Below are 22,102 nucleotides of genomic sequence, written 5' to 3'. Positions count from 1 at the left end.
ATCTGCGTATTGAACAAGCCATGTAGGAGGCTCCACAATACCTTCATTCAGAAAACATCATAGTCTCTGCAACCGAATGACAGAGCAGAACTAAGAGATTTGTCTACCAGTAGCCAAAACGACCAGGTTTTCAAACTTCCATCTTCAGATGCATAACACATCAGACAATAAATATAGAAGTAGACACATACGTCATTCATAAGACCATGAAGTCCCTTAAACTTGACAGACTGCATTTCCCATTTCAAGGAGACACCTAAATTTAGGCGGCGTACTTCAATTGTACCTTTCCACAGACTCATAGTAGGTAGCCTAATCACTAATCCTTTTGCCAACATGTCTTAAACCTCACTTTTCTATTGCAGCTTCAGTCTTCAACAACTGCTTAGAGTCTTGGGCCTAGCCAAATTTAAAACAGAAACCCTTCCCATATCACTGTTGGGTTATGATTATTATTTTATATAGTGTATATAATAGTTTTATTATGTAATGTTTTTGACATTCCAGCCGTGAAAAAGTCTTAGAATAAGACGAAACACGTGTTGGCTGGCAAGTTGAATGCTGGAAATCTTTTATTCATCTATAACTCTAATAAAGACTGCTGAAGAGCAAAGAAGATCGTCTGATTCTTCTGGATCATTGTTTGAAGTGATCTCATTGAATTGTTACTGTCTATGACGAGGATACATATATATGTCCAAAGGATATTAATAACAGTTAACGGTGTGCTATATATGCCTATATTTTTTGTGAAATTTGGTTGCACACCTAGGTGTGCTATTAACACCTTTTGGTAGTAGGTGTTTTAGGCCATTCAAACACCCGTATAGTAATAGCTTAAAAGCAATAGTAAGAATTCTCTATATACTTTCTATATTATAATTAAAAGACGCTTGGTTACTGAGTGAAGGTGGTGGACATTTCCCCTGTAGGGAACACTACTACTTGTTTTGTCTGTGCTTAATGATTAAAGTGGGTTCCAGCACTTCACTTGTTTTCTCTGCATGCGTGGTCTGTGTGAGGAGACCTACTACTAGTGTATTGAGATTGTAGATTTAATTAGACATGGCTAATTTTGAGGATGACAGGGACAAGTTGTTCAATGGCATCTTTTCAGATAAAGGGATCCAAAGAAAACAAGCTACAGTTAAGGATGACAAGCCACAAGGAATGAAACAATTATTTGTGAAATTAGAAAGATTACGCAAATTGGAATTATCCAGATGGTGGGATTTAACCACGTTGAAAAAGTACATAGAAATCAAACAAATCCCCAGGGGATTACAAGTGATAATCTTCCCTACCTTCGAGGATCTAGACCCAGATTTACTGGATGAGTGGGAGAACCTTATATCAGGATCCTCCTTCGGTATGATGGATATACTTATCCGGCATGCCGAACGAAAAAGAGCTAAATTGCTCACGAAAATTGAGGCATTAGAAGAGGAAATTAAACATCTTAATATGCCCGAAGTTACTGATAAGAACTTCATAATACTCAAGGAGGTATTAAGCTTGCATCAAAATTACATCAGGGATAAAAAGATTAGAAAGTTAAAGCGTGATGCAAATGACTACAGTAATGGTAGAGTCTACACCTTTGCCAAAAGATTTGATGAGACCAAACCCAGAATGGGGATTGCTGACTTGAAAGCCAAAAGAACAGATATTGGTAGATCAGTAAGTGAATCTGACCTGTCCAGTGGTATGAGTGAACTGAGTGATATTAGGAGTGAATCTTCTTCAGTTCGGGAAACAATTGCCAGCAATGTCACTGGTTCCTCTTTTTTACAAGAACTTGAGAGGTATCGCAAGGGAACGAAGTCAGGGTTCAACAAAAGGAATACAGGAGGAAAAGAACAAGGAGAGGGGGCAGAAAAAAAAGATGTGGAATCAAACAAAAGAGTAACAAGATCAATATCGCGTGTGCAGAAAAAATAAGTGAAGAAGTGGTAACTATCTCTGATAGTAGTAATACTATTTTAGATCACAATATAGTTAATGCACATAAGGATGTTTCTATTGTGAATTTATCACAAATAATGTTAACTGACGCAGATAAAACATTGTTAAAAAAAGGCCTACGTTTTTGCCGATTGTCAAGACCTAACTTCACATCAATATATATTGATTTATACAAATTCATATGGAGACTAAAATTAAAAAAGTTTTTTGATGCAAACAAAAAAACGTGTCCCATACCTGTGTATACGGTGGAGAGCAGGGGTCAGAGCATCAAAGACATACAAGACATACGTATGTTGCTTGAACTTGATGATAGCTTGGAATGGGTGCCCAGTATTGATGAGATCATGCAGGAACTAGAAATTGAAAGCAATTTACAAACCAACAGCGGGTTAAAGATGAAATCCACCTTTGTACCACCTCTACCACCAGATCATCTTATTGACTGCTTTTTTAGAGCAGTCACCAATGATCTATACAAGTTGGAAGATAGATTATATGGTACTTCATTGAGATACACTGACAATCTTAGCAATGAAGAAAGAATGGCTCTTAAACAGCTCTCTGGTTACAACAATGTGGTGATAAAAGAGGCAGACAAGGGGGGTAACATTGTGCTGATGGACAATGTTGACTATACTGCGGAAATCGAACGCCAATTGGCGGATAGAAAATCTTATACACCTATTCTGCTCAATCCAACACAGGATGTTAACTTACGCCTTGAAAGGTTGTTGAGGTATTGACATAGTGCTGGATTACTTTCTGATCTGGAATTAAACTATTTATTCAATCCGAATCCAATGGCAGCTTGTATTTATACGCTGCCTAAGATTCACAAAAGCACTACTGCTCCCCCAGGCAGACCAATCATATCTGGAATAGGGGGGACAATAGAACACATTTCTGAGTACATAGATTTATCTTTACAGCCTATAGTACGTAATCTGCCATCATTTATAGAGGACACCAAGGATCTCTTGAGTAAATTGGAACATGTGGTATGGATGGAGGAGTTTATCCTAGTAACCCTATATGTTTGCGCTCTTTATACCAGCATCCCTATTGATAAGGGAATGAAGGCTTTGACACATTTTCTTTCTAAGCGCGATGCTACTTTGTAGTATCATACGCAGATGGTGTTACATGCTTACACATGCTTCGCATTAAACAACAATTTTTTCAAACATAATGATATCTGGTATAAGCAAAATACAGGAGTGGCGATGGGTGCTAAATTTTCACCATCGTTCGCGAATATCTATATGGGTTTTTTCGAGGAACATCATATATGGAGACAATGTTCATCTGAGTTGACGAATCATATCATTTATTGGTGTCGATTCATTGACAAGATCTTCATGATATGGGGAGGGAATGAATCATCACTAACCGCCTTCATACAGTACATTAATTCTAATCAATACAATCTCAGTTTTACATCTACCAATAGCAAGAAAAGGGTAGATTTTCTCGATGTCACTCTATTCTTGGACAATGGGAAATTGGAGAGTAAGCTATTCAGAAAGGACACCTCGTGCAACTCTGTATTGCACGCGGGTAGCGCCCATCCAGCATCGCAGATTGGTGCAATTCCATTTGGGGAGATGACAAGACTTAGACGTAATTGTAGCACTGAGAAATGCTTCAAACAGGAAATGATTGCACTAAAAGAGCGTTTCTCCATTTGGGGCTATGATCAATCTCTATTAAAGAAATCTCATTGTAGAATTGACAAGACGAAGAGATCAGAATTACTGAAACGTAAGGGTAGAGGAAAAAGAAAGAAAAAGGATGATAGGATTGCGTTCATCACAAAATACAACTCACAAAGTCAACAGGTGTTCAAAGCACTAAACAAGCACTGGCAATTGTTAAAATTGGACCATGAACTAGATGCGTATGTGTCAAATAAACCACAAATAGTGTATAAAAGAGGTAGAACTCTAAGAAATATAATAAGTCCCTTCGTCACCAAAAGCCCCGTAAATATTAACACTAATATGTGGCTGCCCGAAAAACCAAAAGGCTTTTACAAATGCACAATGTGCAGTGTCTGCCAGTTTGCAGAGAACAAAAAGAAATCTTTTTGTTACAACACCAAGCAAACACACTACATACAGCAATTTATGAACTGCAATACCAAGTATTTGGTATATTGTATAATCTGCAAGTGCAACGTAATATATGTTGGCAGCACAATAAGACCGTTTAAGGAGAGGATACAGGAACACATTAGGGCTATTCGCAATCAAAAAGAGAACTATCCCCTAGCAGTGCATTATAAAAATGTGCATGCCAACTCAGAAATCCTATCATTAAGCTTTCATGGCAGAGATGAATTCACGAGGTGGGGACAGTACAGCAGCACTCAGAAAACTCGAGGCTAAATGGTTGATTAAATTGCGAGTGGTAGACAAGGGGCTCAATGTTGATCGTGAGCTCCATGTGTTTTTGCGTGATTAATATGGTCTTATAATGTTGTTTTCTTTAGGTACAATCTGTATGTATTCTGTGATTCTAGAGGGGGCTGTTGACAACGATGACTTTGATGAGGGACAGCCTTTGACTTCAATGACTATAATAATCCATGTTATATAAGATCATTCTTTGTCATTAGATGAAAATTATCAGCTCTAAATTGGGTATAAACAAAATGGTCCAGTGGATATTGTATGTAGTATACATATTGTGTGTAAACATCATACATTGATTATGGTTTTAATGCGGTCTTAAATAAAAAAAAATAAAAAATGATTTCAAGAATTGTAGACTAATAACTGACCGATTTCAAACGATTGATTTACAGTTCTTGTTAATACAGAGACACAACAGTGTATTTCTGTGATATAAGCATATGTTACTCTATATGTCGTCTTTTGTATTGCGAATGGAATTGGACATTGATACTTATCCCTGGTTACTTGTTTACATGATACCAGATAGTTAATGTTTTTCATGCGAGTGGTCTTTAAACATATGGGCTTGATTTAGTGAGATGGGAAAAGTTGTTGTGCATTATAAGTGTGCCATGTTAAGGGTGACACCCAGTATATTCTTATGTTTTAAAGTAAGGGAAATAAGATCAGTATTTTTTTTAGTATTATGTCAAGTATAAGATTGAATATACCTTTGTGATTACGATGTTTTGCCGGCCAATGTTTGTGCATATAGTCCGGAGGTTCAATGATTGGACCATTCACAATGTGAAGAGGAGATGTTTATTACAATGGTGTTATACTGAAGATACCGATATTCTTGTTAGAGGCTGAGGGGCCCATTTCTTCCCTTTTGGTTTTCATATACAGTGTTGCTCGGAAGTTCACACATCTGGGATGAATTTTAAGGTTCTGTGGCCGGACGTTTGGAGATAGAAAGAGGAGCTATATATTGTGATTGTGTTATACTAAAGGGGATACCTTATTATTCTTTGTGGGTGCTAATTGGCTAATACCCTTTTCTTTAGGTCTTAACATACAAGGTTGGACCGTGTGAGATATTAGTGGAAGATGTCTATATACATTGGACAGTGATTCTTTCTCAATCCCTATAAAGATCTACAGGGAGAACTATTGCATTAATTGCAAGGTGAGTGGGATTAATAAGAGGAATTACAATTATAGGACTACCGGTATACCTTTTCTAACAATGATATACTCTTGATATGGGGTATAATTAATGCCTCAGTATGGTCTTGTCACTCCATGTATGGAGGGTGGTATTCATGGGTCCTTTGTCATGGTGTGTTAGATACATCGGTGTCCTATATTTGAGTCCAACCCTTCTCGATACTTGTTTCTTTTTTTAATCATTCTTCACGATCACGGATCTTCGGCATCTTCACTGGTATTAGTTTGGGTATATATCTAATTATTCTTTTCTATGATCACCATGTTCTACTATTATCTTGTAGAGAAGCACAGATTTCGTGTGGCACTTGTTCATTACTCACTTGAGGTATTCCTATTTGGTCACATCACATTGTGGTGTTCTGGGTCTCTTGATCATCTTGATTCACTCTGAATACTTTCTATATCTATTATTTCTTTCATTTGGTGCTATCATTAGTAATGATGATGGCAATATTAATAATATTTATTTTGGATTATGTGGCTTGTTGGGTTATGATTATTATTGTATATAGTGTATACAATAGTTTTATTATATAATGTTTTTGACATTCCAGCCTTGAAAAAGTCTTAGAATAAGACGAAACACGTGTCGGCTGGCAAGTTGTATGCTAGAAATCTTTTATTCATCTATAACTCTAATAAAGACTGCTGAAGAGCAAAGAAGATCGTCTGATTCTTCTGGATCATTGTTTAAAGTGATCTCATTGAATTGTTACTGTCTATGACGAGGATACATATATATGTCCAAAAGATATTAATAACAGTTAACGGTGTGCTATATATGCCTATATTTTTTGTGGAACACTGTCATAAGTCTCACCATGTTTCTCAAAGCATGCATGCATGTATCTGTACCTTTTGCTAGTGGCATCATATATAAAAGAAACATATAATTAGATGTATCCCTATGTTTTATACATCTAGCATCTTCAGATACATAACACGTGTGAGAAAATATGGGCAAGTAGAAACCTACCTCAGTCACAAGACCATGAAGTCCTCCAAACTTGACAGACTGCACTACCCATTTCAAGGAGACACCTACATTTATACGGCATACTTCTGGAGTACCTTTCCACAGACTCCTGCTAAGTAGTCTAATCACTAATCCTCTGTCACCTTTATGCGGCAGCTTCACTTTTCAGCGTCTACTCAGAGTATTGGGCCTACCTTAAATAAAGCAGCAACCCTTTGCATGTCTCTGTTGTAATTCTCGCCATATTCCTGTAACCATGCATGCATGTGTCGGTGCCTTTTGCTAGTGGAATCATATATCAGTAATCCCTATACCAGTATGTCTTTAACCCCACTTTTGTGCTGCGACTTCACCATTCTACTACTACTCAGGATGTTGGGCCTAGCCAAATATAAAGAAGCAACCATTTGCATGTCTCTGTTGTAAGTCTCACCATATTCCTGCAAGCATGTATGCATGTGTCTGTACATTTTGCTAGCGGTATTATATGTAAAGAAAACATGCAAGTAGACGTATACCTCTGTTTTATATGTCTAGCATCATTTGATTCTTAACATGTATGAGACTATATGTGCAAGTAGTGAAATACCTCACTCATAACACAATGCAGACCTTAAAACTTGACAGACTGCACTTCACATTTGAAACACACACCTAGATTTAGGTGCTGTACTTCGTGTATCTTTCCACAGACTCATATAAAGTAGCCTAATCATTAATCCCTCTGCCACCATGTCTCAAACTTCACTTTTGAGCAGCAGCTTCACCATTCTGTGGCTACTTAGGTTAATGGGCCTAGCCAAATATAAAGCAGCAACCTTTCTCATGTATCTGGTGCAAGTCTTACCATATTCCTGAAAGCATACATGCTTGTGTCTGCACCTCCTGCCATCATATATGAAAGAAACATATTGCACATCCTATTTCAATGAGACACCTAAAATATGTGGTGTACTTCAACTGTACCTTTCCACACACTCATGCAAACTCCATAATCTCTAATCCATCTACCAATCTAGACATATTAGTATGCACAAACTATTTCAATCATCATTTCAGTACAATAAAACTAACTACAAGTCACATCAATCCATTGCATAACATATTTACTTTTTTCTTTTAATTTTATTATATACCCATAGAAATCCAATTACAATACATATATCAATCTTACATATGATAAAGAGCAGGATAATAGGCCTAAATACATACACAAATGGCACTTATAAAGAGTATTAAAAAAGTATACTGAAAAGTGTCATAAGTATCATAAATACTATAAATACATAGTACTAAAACAGATAAAGATAAGCGGCAACATTCCAAAATGAAATACATTGAGCTGATACATGTACGAGTTAGGATATCTCCCAGAAGCCTCTGCATCTTACTCTATCAGGACATCCTACACTCTTTCTCCACTTTACGATAGGTGACCAAATTGCCCGCCCAAGTTTACAAGTCTCCTTACCCCTACAAGCATGTAGTGCGGTTTCTTGATTGTATATCCCCAAGAGACGTGCTAAACATATCTGGAAGGTGGGTGGGGTCAGCGTCCTTCCATCTTGCTGCGATTATTATCCTAAATACAGCTGTGCCAGTAAATACAAAATGTTTCTCAGTAGTATCCAGACCAATACAGCTGTCATATCCCATAAGCATCAGGGTGGAGGATAGGTTAATCTTACAGCCTATTAATACCTCCCAAAAACCCCCCACCCTGTTCTTAAGAGAAATCAGCCTGGCACAGTCGTAAAACATATGTATTATAGTTGCAGGCCCCTCCCCACATCTTGGGCAGCTAATATATATATATATATATATATATATATATATATATATATATATATATATATATATATATATATATATATATATATATATATATATATATATATATGTATGTATATATATATATATATATATATATATGTATGTATATATATATATATATATGTTCCACTTCCCGGCCCAATTAGTTTGTTTTCTCTAGATCTTCTGGAATGCTTTTGAGCAGTATACTGTAGATGTAGTTTGTTTTATCTAGATCTTCTGGGATGCTTTTGAGCAGTATACTGTAGATGTAGTTTGTTTTATCTAGATCTTCTGGGATGCTTTTGAGCAGTATACTGTAGATGTTTTTAATCCAGTTACCCCTCCGTGCAATTATCTCCAGTAATGGTATTTTATCCAGAGATATAGCCAGTCTGCAAATAGCAAAACATTCTCGGATTTGTATATACTTAAAATTCTGCTTATCAGAAATCCCATAGTCCTGAGGCAAAGCAGCAAAAGGGTGTAGCTGACCTAACAAGTATACGTCCCCTATGGATACTAGGCCTAGCTTTTCCCATTGCCTTCCCATAATATTGTAGAAAAGGGGCAGAAAGAGATGTGATCATCTCAAGGGGGTATATCAGCAGATTTTTGGAACCACCATAGCCTTGCGCACCTTGTTCCAGATTTCCCAGGCACTATACACCACCTTAAATCGTACCTTCTTCTAGTAGCTCTGTTTTACCTGTTGTAGCAGCAGCCCCATAGCATCTCTCCTTAGGGTAAGCTCAAATACCTTCGGAATCCTGACTTATCCTTCCTCCTCTGTCTCTTTGTTTGTATCCACACAAAATAAAATAGACATCTGGTGTAAAAGAGACACCCAATAGTAGTGTGTAATATTAGGGAAAGCAAGCCCACCCTGTCCCTGTGGGAATGTCATATTATTTAAGGATCGTCTGACTTTCCCATATTGCCAGATGAAGTTTGAAAAATAGATTCTAGTGCTTTTAGAATTGCTACATCTATTGCCAGCGGGATAGAGCGAAACAGGTATAGAAACGTTGTCAGCATTGTCCTTTTTAAAACATTTCCTTGCCCAATAATAGATAACTGCAGCCCATTTATCCATTTAAGATATGTAGACATTATCTTTATCAACTGATTAAAATTAATCTTACCTATTGTGTCTATTTTTGGGCTGATACAAACTCCCAAGTACACTGCATTTTCTCCATGTCGAGTGTCGCTAAAGGTTATATTATCTGTGCATATTACCAGTGTTTTACCTTTGTTCAAAGAATATCCTGAGGCTTGCACAAACTCTTAAGCAAATGCCTTTTCAGCATCGAGGAGGATCATGGCCATTTGTCCTCCTGTTACAGCCTGGATATCAAAGAGTGTTATAACCTGCCTAATGTAGTCGGTTGTCCCTTTCCCGGGAATGAAACCATGCTGCCAGGGTGAAACAAGATGACCAATGACCCTCCCTAGCTGAGTAGCCAATACTTTAGAGTATAACTTAGTATCCGTGTTGATCAGGGATATCGGCCTATATGAGGCTGGGTTGTCCAGCGATTTATCTTTCTTAGGAAATATGATAATATGTCTCTTTCCAACAGTCTGGTGTAAACCCACTGTGTTGCACTCCCAAAAACAGATCCAAAAGTATGGGGGCTATTGATGAAAACCTGCAGCTTCCTTTGCCCAAAAGCAAACCTGCTTCGCTTCATGGAAGTGAGAGCAGTATGGCAGGGCAGGAGCTGCGACTGCAATGTCCCGGGGGTGGGCACCCCGGGACATTGCTGGAGCAGGGCCTGGGGGTGGCGGTCCACAGGTCCATGGAGGGCTCCATGAAGGAGGCTGCACAGCCCCCCTCCAACATGTGTGTAGCCCTGGGGAAGTGGTGACCCCGGGGCCACGCAACAGATCCCCATATTTGAATAATTAGTGCCCCGGGGAGGTTGTGGTCCCCGGGGCAGGTTGGGGGGCTCAAGAACCCTCATTTTCTTTTCAAATTAAGCACCATGGAGGTGGTGGTCCCCAGGGCTGGGGGGGGGGGGGGCCATGAGGCCTACCGCCCCTAATCAATTATTGTCCCGGGGATGTGGCGGTCCCCGGGACAGTGTAGGGAGCAGAATCCCCCACACACTTAATTCATTTTGTAAAAAGCCCCGGGGTGGTGGCAGTCCCCTGGGCAGAGTATGGGGGCAAGAGCTCCCCCACACTTTATACATTTTTTAAAAAGCCCCAGGGAAGGGGCTGCGGGGGAGGTGCGAGGCCCCCCTCATTTAAATACGAAAGCCTCTGGGAGGTTTGGGGGGCAGGAGCCCTCCTGAAGGACTGGGCTATTCTAAGGCCCAGCGGTGCCAGGGAACAACACCTGAAACCTTCGTGGGTTACCTGTTCCGGCGTACAAAACACAGAGACACAGGACACTTACTGCGGCGTCAAAGATCAGCATTTATTTACTGCAGGGATACAGAAATCGCAAGAAGTACACAGCGTGTAGGTTCTGAGAGACTGCTTCAAGTTGCACAAGTGGATCGCTCCTTTTATACACATTTTCGTCATTGATCAGCATGGCGAACAAAGGTTACAACTCAGTTCCCACAATAAACTTCAGAAAAGTCGCATTCATGTTTTCAGAAACCCGAAACATAATTACAGCAGCAGTGCCGGTTCCCAATTGTAAAAACACATTATCCCCACATTAAGCACATTCCATTCTGACAGTAACAAATTAGAGGAAGGGACAGAAACAGATGCAAAAGATAAAACAAGGATGCACAACAGTTTAGAAAACAGTGTAGAGAGCAATATCGGAAACTTGATTGCAGGATCAAAGAACCCGTGCCTAATGTATGCACGACTGAAACAATAAACTGGCACGGCAAGATGAGCCTCGAGCGGAGCCATCTGCCCTTGCCGTGTCATCCCCCTCATCATAAAAACACCTTCAAAGGAACATGTGTCCTCCACGAAAGCTTGGGAATCCCAGGGTCACGAAGCGGACAGTGTCCGTTCGCTGGCTACTTGAGGGCAAGAGACAAAATGGACGCCGTATCTAAAATGGAACCCAAGGGTTCAGATGGGCATGCCCAGGAATGAGACGACCCGTACATAGTAGCGTAGCGAAAACGCGTACACCCACTAAACTCGTCATTTGCGGTTCGTAGATACCAAACTCGTCCATATTCGAACATACCCAAAATGTCAGTCAGATTCCCACGGAACCTCACTCCCACGCATTTTACCTATAGAAAACCACGGGGAGGTGGTGGTCCCCGGGGCTGCATGGGGTGCGCGCGACCTCCCGCATTAAAATGAGTATAGCCCGGGGAGGTGGCAGTCCCCGGGGCAGCAGGGGCCCTGCAGGGCCCCCGCTACATAATTAAACATTGCTCCCAGGATCAGGATGGGGGCTTAAAACAAACGAAGCGCAGGAACCTGCGCTTTGTTTTAAAAAAAAAAAAAGTCTGCGGGATTCGTGGACACTACGTGACTCTGCCGAATTTATTTATTTAAAAAAAAAAAAAAATTTATGCTTTTCTGATAGTGGTTAGTGAGTTTCTACCCTGCCCTCTTCACCTTTTTTCTTGTGACTTGGTTCAACCGAGTCACATGATGGCTGCAAACATTTCCTAGTTTGAAGTGTTGCCAGTCAATCATATCTCAGCTCGTGATCGGGAAGTTTCCCTTCCCCACCGCCGTCACCAGATACTAATATTTTTTTATATATGTATTTCTCAGGAACTACTGAACAGATTTACACCAAAAAAAAATGTTGCTTTCTGAGCCGTTCAGCAGTTTGGGCTGTAGCCTTGCCTAAAGTTTACTATGGAAATTAACATGGAGAAAATGCGTTTTGAGACCCCCCTTTTTTCTCGGCCCCCGCTTGATGAATCATCCCGAAACTTTCAAGACAGGAGCTGACTTGAGCGGGCCATTAGTTTTTGACATTTTCGCGAAGATTCGTCAAACGGCCCCAAAGATATTGGCAAAAGAAAAAAATGCTTTTTGAATAGAAACAAGGTCCTAACTATAACTACCTAGGTAATTTATATATATATATGTGTGTGTGTGTGTGTGTGTGTGTGTGTATGTATATATATATTACCTACTGGCGGTCGCCAGTGGGTAGTTATAGTTAGGACCTATTATCCATAGGAAATCTGCAACATTCTATTTGGAATAACTGTCGTGCCGGTTGACGAATCTTCGCGAAATTTTCAAAACTGGTGGGGCGCTCCGGTCCGCTCCGGTCCTGAAAGTCTCTGGGTGATTCGTCAAGTGGGGGCCGAGAAAAAAGGGGGTCCCAAAACGTGTTTTCCACATGCAATTTTCCATAGGAACCTTTAATCGCAGCTACAGCCCGAACTGCTGAATGGAATTACACCAAATTTGGCAAAAAGGTAGCTCTTGGTTTAGAGTCGTGCCTTTTGGTTAATTGGTGTAAATCCGTTCAGTAGTTCCCGAGAAAATCAAAAGTAAAATCACATTTATATCTGGGCGCAGCCTAACCACACATCTCATCGTGAGATCTGATTGGCTGTCAGCACTTCATCCAAGAAGTGTTGGCAGCCATCTTGGGACCAATATACATGATAGCACCTCATTAAAAAGCATTTCAGTTAATAGAAGGTTTTAAGACTTTAGATACATTATAAATCCTTTGTTGATGGTACCATACTCATTTTAGGAATTGTGGTGTGTTCTAAGGTGATTTTACCATGTGAAAAAGCCTTCTGCTGAGATATCATGTTTGAGAGAGAACTATTTTCTCATGCTTTTCCCACAGAGGTTTGGAAGGTGATTTATAAGCTAAACTGAGAGCATATTTTCTGTAAATTCACATTATCTTTCTCAGTCATGTGAGAATGAAGTCTGACATTCTCAGTAAAACATGTACATCCAACAAGGGCAGAGACTGTCAGTTGATTCCTTTGTGTTCTACTGCAGCTTCCCAGAGTGTTCTAAAGAACAACTAGAGCGCTAACAGTCCTACTTATGACAAACGTATGGCACACCTGAAGCCATCTTGATTGGAATAAATTGGTGACTCTTAAAACATTTAATTTAAAAAGGAACAAAATGAGGGGGTTCATTTTGCCATAGAAAGTATGATTAGTGCTGTAGAAAGAAAGATTAGGGCACATTTTGAGTGACTTCTCAAATTCTCTTCTATTTCATAAAAAAATTCTGACATGCAGACTGAAACATGCACTTTGAATACCAGCAGCAGACTTCCCTGGTGAGCAGTAGCTTTACTACAGTGATCTAATGAGCAATTAGAGTGCTAACATTCTGAATTTATGGCAAATGTGCGACACATCTGAATGCCTTCTTGATGGAATCAAAGTAAAAAACTGAAAGTATTTCCTACTGAGGAGACTATAGTAAATGTGGAAATTAGGAAACTTCATAACAAATAAGTCTCCCAAGATGGCCACCAGAGACAAAAGAGCCCAAATTCAGCACAAATATCACCCAGATATAGCCCACATGTAGCCCAATGACAGAAGTGTGCAAAACACTTTTTATTTTTTGTGTTTTTGCAGTTTTATATAGTGCAGACTTGTCAGGTATTGGAGTGCTTTACATGAGCATTGGTTACATAACACAAGAACAAATTCATTTTGGTTGTAGACATGGGGAGATTAAGGGGCATATGTATCATCATCTCCATTTGCGATTCTCAAATAGCGAATTTTTGAGAATCGCTATTTGAGAATTGCAAAGCGGGATGTATTTAAAAAATCGCACACATTTTGCGATTTCTTAAAATTCCTTAATTGCGATTAGCAAATTGCGAAATCGCAGGAGGCCCATAGCAATGAATGGGAAGTCCTTCTCAATTTGCGAATCGCTATTTGCTAATCGCAAATTGAGAATATTTTCAAAGGTGCAAGGGTGTCATGATGACACCCTGATGCACCCCTGAAATCAGCATGTGTGCACATATGGCGCACATACATGCCCTAAGGGCATGTATGTTTACAACATGGCACTTTGAAATATGCAAAAAAGTGCATATTTCAAAGAAATCGCAACTTACCACCAACTTGAAGTTGGTGGTAATTTGCGATTTCTTAAGGAGAAATCTCACAACTTGGGTGCGTGTTACATTGCATTTAAGAAATCGCAATTTGCGATTTCTTAAATGCTTACGCAAACGTAAGAAATCGCAAATTTAGCGATTCCTTAAGATTGCGAGGCTGAAATGCCTCATACATCTCCTTTTGCGATTTTGTATTCGCAAACGCTGTTTTTTTGCGATTCGCAGCGTTTGCGAATACAAAATCCTTTGATACATATGCCCCCTAGTGATTTGACCAGAATGTCGAGCTGAAGCAGAATCTCCAACCCTGGTTCCCCAGTTGCAAAGTCTGCAGCTCTGGAAGTAACACCACATCCTCTCCCCTAAGTGCAACATTTAATCAAGTGGTCAACAGGATAAAAAAACATAAAGATGACAAATAATTTAAAAGTGCTTTGTCGCTATTTGAAAACTCAGAAGATATGTCCTCATTTTAGTTTTTTAGAGCACTAACCATAATATCTGAAAGAAACACGTTAGTTAGATTCCTCACCTTAGAATATCCCCAGGCGTCAGGCTGGATCCGGAAATTTTTTTGGAGCAATACCCCTTGCGCGTCGCTAGGCGTCGTCTGCGGCTCCGCGTCCGTCGTTGGCGTCGTGCGCCGGAATGACGTCGTCGGAGTACTTAGACGCCACCCTCGCGCACTGACGTCAGTTCTTCTTTTTTCCGCGCCAGTAAGCGCCGATCCGGGAAGAGCTTACCCCTTAGTCACTTTTTGACTAACTTTTTGACTCTTTTTGGTCTGTCGACTCGACTCTGGTGCCGGTAGGATGCCTGGTTTTAAAGCCTGTGACGCCTGTCATCGACTGATGTCGGTGACGGATCACCACCGCCGGTGCCTGTACTGCCTGGGGGCCGACCATGACGCGGAGTCGTGCCTAGATTGTCAGGCCTTGACATCGAGCTAACTTCTCGAGCTTCGGCACTCGGCTCCACGCCGCTCTCGGTCCCGGTCCAGGAGGAGGTCCAAGGACTGATCGCGGAGCCGCAGTCACCATCATCGCTCGTCTAGCTCGAAGTCTTCGGGTAAGTCGAAGCGATCCAAGAAGTCCAAGAGGCGACACCGCTCTTCGGACTCCCCTCGCCGGTCGCGAGACTCGGCCGAGGGTCAGGGTGGTTCCACCCCCGCGGCTCCGTCGGAGCCGCTGGAGCCGCGTCCGTCGCCATACCCGCCGGTCCCTGGGACTGACGCGACTCCGGCGGAGGTCAGTGCCTTCCTCTCGGACATGAGGAGCCTGGCTCCGCCGTCGACGCCTCGACTGGGCGACCTCGCGTGCTGGCGGCTCCGGCCCCGGGGCCATCGACGACTTCGGTCCCGCCGCCGCAGGTCCCCGAGGGATCCAGGCCTGGATCCCTGCCGGCGCCGGTCGACCTCACGATGCCTCCTCCGCCGGTGCCGTCACCGGTTCCACCTCCGGCACCGTCCCCGGACGACGCCGTTCCCCGGTTTAGCCCCGGTCCGGGCCCGACGCCGGCACGGCGCCGCACCCGACATTGATGGATGAGCAATTCATCTAATGCCCGGCTCCGATCATTCCTCCTGTTTATCGGGAATCAGATGACGAGGGCGACTGGGAGGGGTCTGAGGACCCTCTGGCCAGACAGGCCCAACTTTCAAAGGACTGGGCAGACGAACTGGGGGATGCCAGTTGTCTGGATACCTCCCCAGACGCGGGTTTCATCTCTCCTCCGACTGTGGCCTCGGAGGAAGGTGCAGATTTTACAGTGGTGCTGCGCAAGGCAGTCGAAGCCCTTGGGCTGGAGTTGCCTGCTGTGGCCGTGAGGACTAACATCCTCACTGAGGTGCTTCAACCGACAGCAAGCTCCACAGATCCTCTGCTGCAGTTCAATAAGGCCCTCACTGACGTTCTGCAGGGCACTTGGTCCAAGCCCTCCACAGTACCTCCTGTGGATCGGAACGTGGCCCGGCGCCATCGCCCCGGGCGACCCCAGTTTCCTCTCCCAACACCCCACCCCTGAGAGTCTGGTCATCCAGGCCTCAACCTCCCAATCCTCCTTCCCGTCCGCTCCCCCGGATCGGGAATCCAAGAGGTTGTAACAGTTTGGAAAGAAACAGTTCTCGTCACTTAGTTTGGGTTTTCGGTCTTTGAACACCGCTTGCCTCTTGGACCGTCTCTCCCACTCCCTGTGGGATGCGGTGGAGGACGTGCTGCCCCTGTGTCCGGAGGAGGCCCGGACACGACTCACCCAGTCGATTGCTGACGGGCGAGATGCAGCGCGACATGCCATCAGGTGTGGACTTAACACTACGGACTCGCTGGGTAGGGCGATTTCCACCACGGTGGCGCTCCGGTGCCACGCCTGGCTGAGGTCCAGGTCTTTTTCGGGGGATGTCCAGAGTACCCTCATGGATATGCCCTTTGATGGCACTCGCCTTTTTGGTGAGAAGGCGGATAGTGCGTTGGCTCGTTTCAAGGACTCCCGGCCAAGTCCTTGGGTCTTTTGGCCCCACGGCCACAAACTTCCGCCTTTCGTCCCTTTCGTGGCCAAGGAAGGGGCGCCTCCTCACGTCCGCCCAGCCACCGGCCGCAGAACCAACCAACCAGCACGCGGACGTGGATTCCGCCGAGGCGGTATGGGAGGACAACGTGCCGGTCAGTCCACATCCACCCCGGCAGCATCCACCTCAAAGCCCTCCTAGTCCGAGCTTTCAGGCCCATTCAACGCCAGTGGGCGGCAGAGTTCGCCATCACCTGCTCCACTGGTGCTCCATCACTTCGGACAGGTGGGTGCTGCAAATCGTCCGAAGGGGCTACTCCCTCCCCTTCGAGACGACCCCTCCAGCCATGCCACCGCAGTACCACCGTAGGTCGGGGGATCATTTGCATCTTCTGCGGGAGGAAGTTTCGGCCCTCTTGGCCAAGGAGGCCGTCGAGCGCGTTCCTGCTCCAGAAGTAGGTCGTGGTTGCTATTCCCACTACTTTCTGGTTCCCAAGAAGGGCAAAGGGGGCCTACGCCCTATCTTGGACCTCAGGAGCGTCAACGCCTTCCTCCGGAAGGAACGGTTCAAGATGCTGGCTTTAGCTCAGGTTCTGGCTGCCCTAGACCCTGGAGACTGGATGGTAGCGTTGGACTTGCAGGGCGCTTATTTTCACATCCCCGTCTGCCGGCCCACCGGCGTTACCTGCAGTTCACGGTGGGTCAGGAGCACTTTCAGTTCACCGTGCTCCCCTTCGGCCTCACCAGTGCCCCTCGGGTGTTCACGAAAGTGATGGCGGTGGTCGCAGCTCATCTGCGCAGATTGGGGGTTCCGGTCTTCCCCTATCTCGACGACTGGCTGTTGAAGGCGGGCTCTCCCCAGCAAGTCGTCTCCCACCTCCAGACTACGGCCGACCTCTTGCACTCGCTGGGGTTCTCCATCAATGTGCCGAAGTCGCACCTGAGTCCCTTTCAGCAGCTCCTCTTTATCGGTGCGGTTCTCGATTCGGCGCAGTTCCGGGCCTATCCGCCGGAACTGCGGGTCCGGGATATTCAGGCTCTGATTCCCATCTTTCGGCCTCTATCCTGGGTTTCAGTCAGGTTGGTGCTGCGGCTTCTGGGGCTGATGGCCTCCTGCATCCTGTTGGTGCATTACGCCAGGTGGCGAATGCGGGCTCTGCAGTGGGACCTGAAGTTTCAGTGGGCCCAACATCGAGGCAACCTGTCCGACCATGTCTTGATCTCAGAGGGCACTGCGAAACAGTTGCAGTGGTGGCTCACGGACCGCGATTGGGTCAGCGGCAGATCCCTCTCCCTACCCCAACCGGAGCACGTAGTAGTGACGGATGAGTCCCTCCTGGGATGGGGAGGCCATATGGGAGAGGCGGAGATCAGAGGACTCTGGTCTCCGGCGGAGACTCAACTCCATATCAACCTTTTTAAGCTGAGAGCGATCCGGCTTGCACTGAAAGCCTTCCTTCCCTCTGTCCGGGGAAGTGTCGTGCAGGTATTCACGGACAACACCACCGCCATGTGGTATTGCAACAAACAGGGCGGGGTGGGGTCGTGGACCCTTGTCAGGAGGCTCTGCGCCTCTGGACATGGCTGGAACACCAGGGCATTACCCTGGTGGTTCAACATCTGGCGGGCTCTCTGAACGCCAGAGCAGACGAACTCAGCCGCCGGTGCATGATGGATCACGAATGGCGTCTGAACTTGGACGTGGCGCACGGCCTCTTTCTGCAGTGGGGAGAGCCTTGGTTAGATCTATTCGCCACCGAAGAGAACGCGCAATGTCAGCAGTTCTGTGCTTTGAAAGTTGCGGCACTTGCTCGGAGACGCTTTTCGTCGCGAGTGGGGTTGCGGTCTGTTGTATGCCTTTCCGCCTATACCACTTCTGCCCAGAGTGCTGAAGAAGATCAGGCGCGACCGGGCCCAAGTCATCTTGGTGGCTCCGGATTGGGCACGAAGGTACTGGTATCCCGAGCTACTCAGTATGTCAATCTATCCCCCGATACGACTGCCTCTTCAGGAGGACCTTCTGTCGCAGCAGCAGGGGACGGTCCTCCACCCGAACCTGCCCAGCCTCCACCTTCATGCGTGGAGATTGAGCGGCGACTGTTGATGCCATTTGACTTGCCTCCTGAAGTCTGTGATGTCATTCTGGCAGCCAGGCGTCCCTCCACAAAGACGGTATACGCCTGCCGGTGGAACACATTTGTGGCATGGTGCACAGCAAAGGCTGTGGATCCCCTTTCCGCCCCTCTTTCTGAGGTTCTCCTCTTTCTTCTTTCTTTGGCCCAGCAGGGCTCTGCTCTGGGCACCTTGAAAGGTTATCTTTCTGCAATCTCTGCTTTCTTACGGCTTCCTGATCAGCCTTCTCTTTTCAAGTCCCCTGTTGTTTCACGATTTCTCAAAGGCATTACTCACATGTTTCCTCTTGTCCCTTTCGTAATGCCTCAGTGGGACTTGAACCTTGTTCTGACTTTTCTGATGTGCGCTCCTTTTGAGCCTCTTCACAACTGTCCCATTCGTCTTCTGACCCTGAAAACTGCTTTCCTAGTAGCTATCACCTCGGCTAGGCGGGTGAGTGAGCTCCAGGCTTTGTCAGCTACGCCTCCTTTTCTTTCGGTTCATCCGGACAAGGTTGTCCTCCAAACAAGTCCCTCTTTTCTACCTAAAGTGGTGACCCCATTTCACATCGGGCAATCTGTCACGTTGCCCACCTTCTTTCCACTTCCGCATCCTTCAAAAGAGGAAGAGAGGCTCCACCGTCTGGACCCAAAACGGGCGCTGTCCTTTTATTTGGACCGCACCAAACAGTTCCGGGTGGACGACCAACTTTTTGTTGGATACGTAGGAGCTAAGAAGGGGAAAGCAGTACACAAACGGACCATCTCTCTGTGGGTCGTGTTGTGTATTAAAATTTGTTACTCCTTGGCAAAAAAGAACCCTCCTGTTGGGCTGAGAGCCCATTCCACCCGGGCCACAGCGCTACTACTGCCCTGGGACGGGGAGTTCCCTTGCAGGACATCTGTCAGGCGGTGACGTGGGCTTCACTGCTCACGTTTGCCAAGCACTATTGCCTGAATAGCCAAGTCCGGAGAGATGGCCACTTTGGCCGTTCTGTTCTCCAGGACTTTCTGGTGTGATCTTGGTTCGCAGACCCACCACTGGGGTTGGTATTGCTGGGGTATCTATTCTAAGGTGAGGAATCTAACTAACGTGTTTCTTTCAGATGAACAAGTTACTTACCTTCGGTAACGATGTATCTGTAAGAAACATTAGTTAGTTAGATTCCTCACCGACCCACCCATCCTCCCCATTCTGCGAACCGACATCTAGGGTTAAGGCTATCCTTTTCAGGGCCCTAGATTTTTTTGCACCAGTGTCGGTCTCTTGCATGGCTCTGCATTCCTGGCGCGGAAAGCTATGTACAAGAACTGACATCAGCGCGCGAGGGCGGCGTCTAAGTACTCCGACGTCATTCCGGCGCATGACGGACGCGGAGCCGCAGACGACGCCTAGCGACGCACAAGGGGTATTGCTACAAAAAACTTTCCGGATCCAGCCTGACGCCTGCGGATATTCTAAGGTGAGGAATCTAACTAACTAATGTTTCTTACAGATACATCGTTACCGAAGGTAAGTAACTTGTTCTTTGATGCAAATAAGACCCTCTCATATATGTAATTTCTAAAGGAAATGCTCTAAGTATTACAGTTTTGATTACATCAAGATGACGTCAGGCGTTCCACACTTTTGTAATAAATATAGAATGTTAGCAATCTAGTTGTTCATTAGGATACTGTTGAGAGGCAGAGGCCAGGGGCACGGACTCTGAAAATGAAGGCAGGTAGGAGGGTGCAGAGGCACAATTTGACCACACTGGGCAGGCAGGAAGGGCAGTGGCAGCACAACAGACTATGGAGGGCAGTGGAAAGGGGGGCAGGGGCAATAAACCAACAATACAGGACTGGCAAGAGAGGCTGTGGCAATATAATAGACCATTGTGGGCAGAAGGAAGAGGCAGTGGTAGTACAACCATACATGCCAACAGACCCAATTCAGCCTGGAAACGTCCAATGTTTTTAAGCTCAAATGGGCTTTATTTGATCTGTCTCCTGTCTACAATCTCCTCTTTTTCAATGTAACTCAAAGGGGAAAATCAATACCTCAGTTTTTTTTCAAAATCTCACTCTTACCAAGTTCAAAATGTTCGCAAGAATGGTACATTGGATCATGGAAGGCAGGAGGAATTGGGGTAGAGACATGGACTTGAATAACAGAGGACAGGAGGGACATGGAGAGGTGTACCAAACTGAGCCTACAGGGCAGGCATCAGGGTTTGCAGAAGCACAATACACCACACAGGGCATGCGGGACGGGAGTGCAGCACAACAATCCATAGAAAGCAATAGGGAGGGGACAGGACCATGCACATGGACAACAGAGAATGGAGGGGAAAGAGGCAATGGTAGCTAGCTGACCATAATGGACAGACAGGAGAGAAAGCTGCAGCATAACAGACCATAAAGGGCAGGAGGGGCGGATCAGGGGCATTACAATGGAACAGACAAGCCAGGAGGGAGGGAATAGGGGTCTGCGCATGGAAACAGGGGGCTGTGGGCAAGGGGGCAGGGCAGGAGCAGCAAGATGACCATTGGGGTCAGGCAGGATGGGCACTAGAAGCAAGACACACCATGGAGAGCAACAGTGAGACTATGAAGGCATACACACAGACCATGGAGGGAAGGTGGGAGAGGGTCAGGTGCAGCTAGCTGACCACACAGGGAAGGTGGGAGGGGCCGTGGCAGCACAGAAGACCATTCAGGGCAGGCGGGAGGGTTAGTGGCAGCACAATGGCTATGATGGGCAAGAAGGAGGGCGCAGGGGCATGCACAAAGGACCATGGAGGATAGAAGGGAGTGTCAGGACCTGGGCACAGACAAGAGAGTTCAGGGGAAGGGGCCTCACAACAGACCACGTGGGGCAGGCAGGAGGAGCAGTTGCAGCACAACAGACCAGGGAGGGCAGAAGGGTGTTGCAGTAAAATGGACCATGGAGGACAGGAGGAAGGGGGTAGGGGCATGGAATGTGGACAAGCAGGGTGGAGTTGGCAGGGACAGGTTACAGTCATCTGACAATGTTAGGCAGGTGGGAGGGGAGTGGCAGCTCAACAGAACACTCAGAGTAGATAGGAGTGGCAAG

The 22,102-nt window shown here is 45.1% G+C and overlaps 1 protein-coding gene across 6 annotated transcripts in view; it reads left to right on the top strand.

Moving 5' to 3' along the window:
• ERCC3 (ERCC excision repair 3, TFIIH core complex helicase subunit) overlaps positions 1-22,102 on the top strand; it is a 1,429,399-nt gene that overhangs the window by 1,141,050 nt on the left and 266,247 nt on the right. For 2 of the 6 annotated variants that reach the window (XM_085640931.1, XM_085640928.1), the window contains 2 exons: positions 5,432-5,553; positions 6,152-6,287. The exons of 3 other annotated variants lie outside the window; for them this stretch is intronic. In XM_085640931.1, coding sequence (XP_085497057.1) covers positions 5,432-5,518 — 87 coding nt within the window. In that variant the 3' untranslated portion in view covers positions 5,519-5,553; positions 6,152-6,287. Of the gene's footprint in view, positions 1-5,431; positions 5,554-6,151; positions 6,288-22,102 lie in introns of those variants that run through there. One more of the 6 variants, XM_085640930.1, reaches the window with a different exon arrangement.

Source organism: Triturus cristatus, chromosome 2_2 (genome assembly GCF_964204655.1).
Source record: "Triturus cristatus chromosome 2_2, aTriCri1.1, whole genome shotgun sequence".
Classification (NCBI taxonomy): domain Eukaryota; kingdom Metazoa; phylum Chordata; class Amphibia; order Caudata; family Salamandridae; genus Triturus; species Triturus cristatus.
This window is presented reverse-complemented; position numbering and strand designations above follow the sequence as displayed.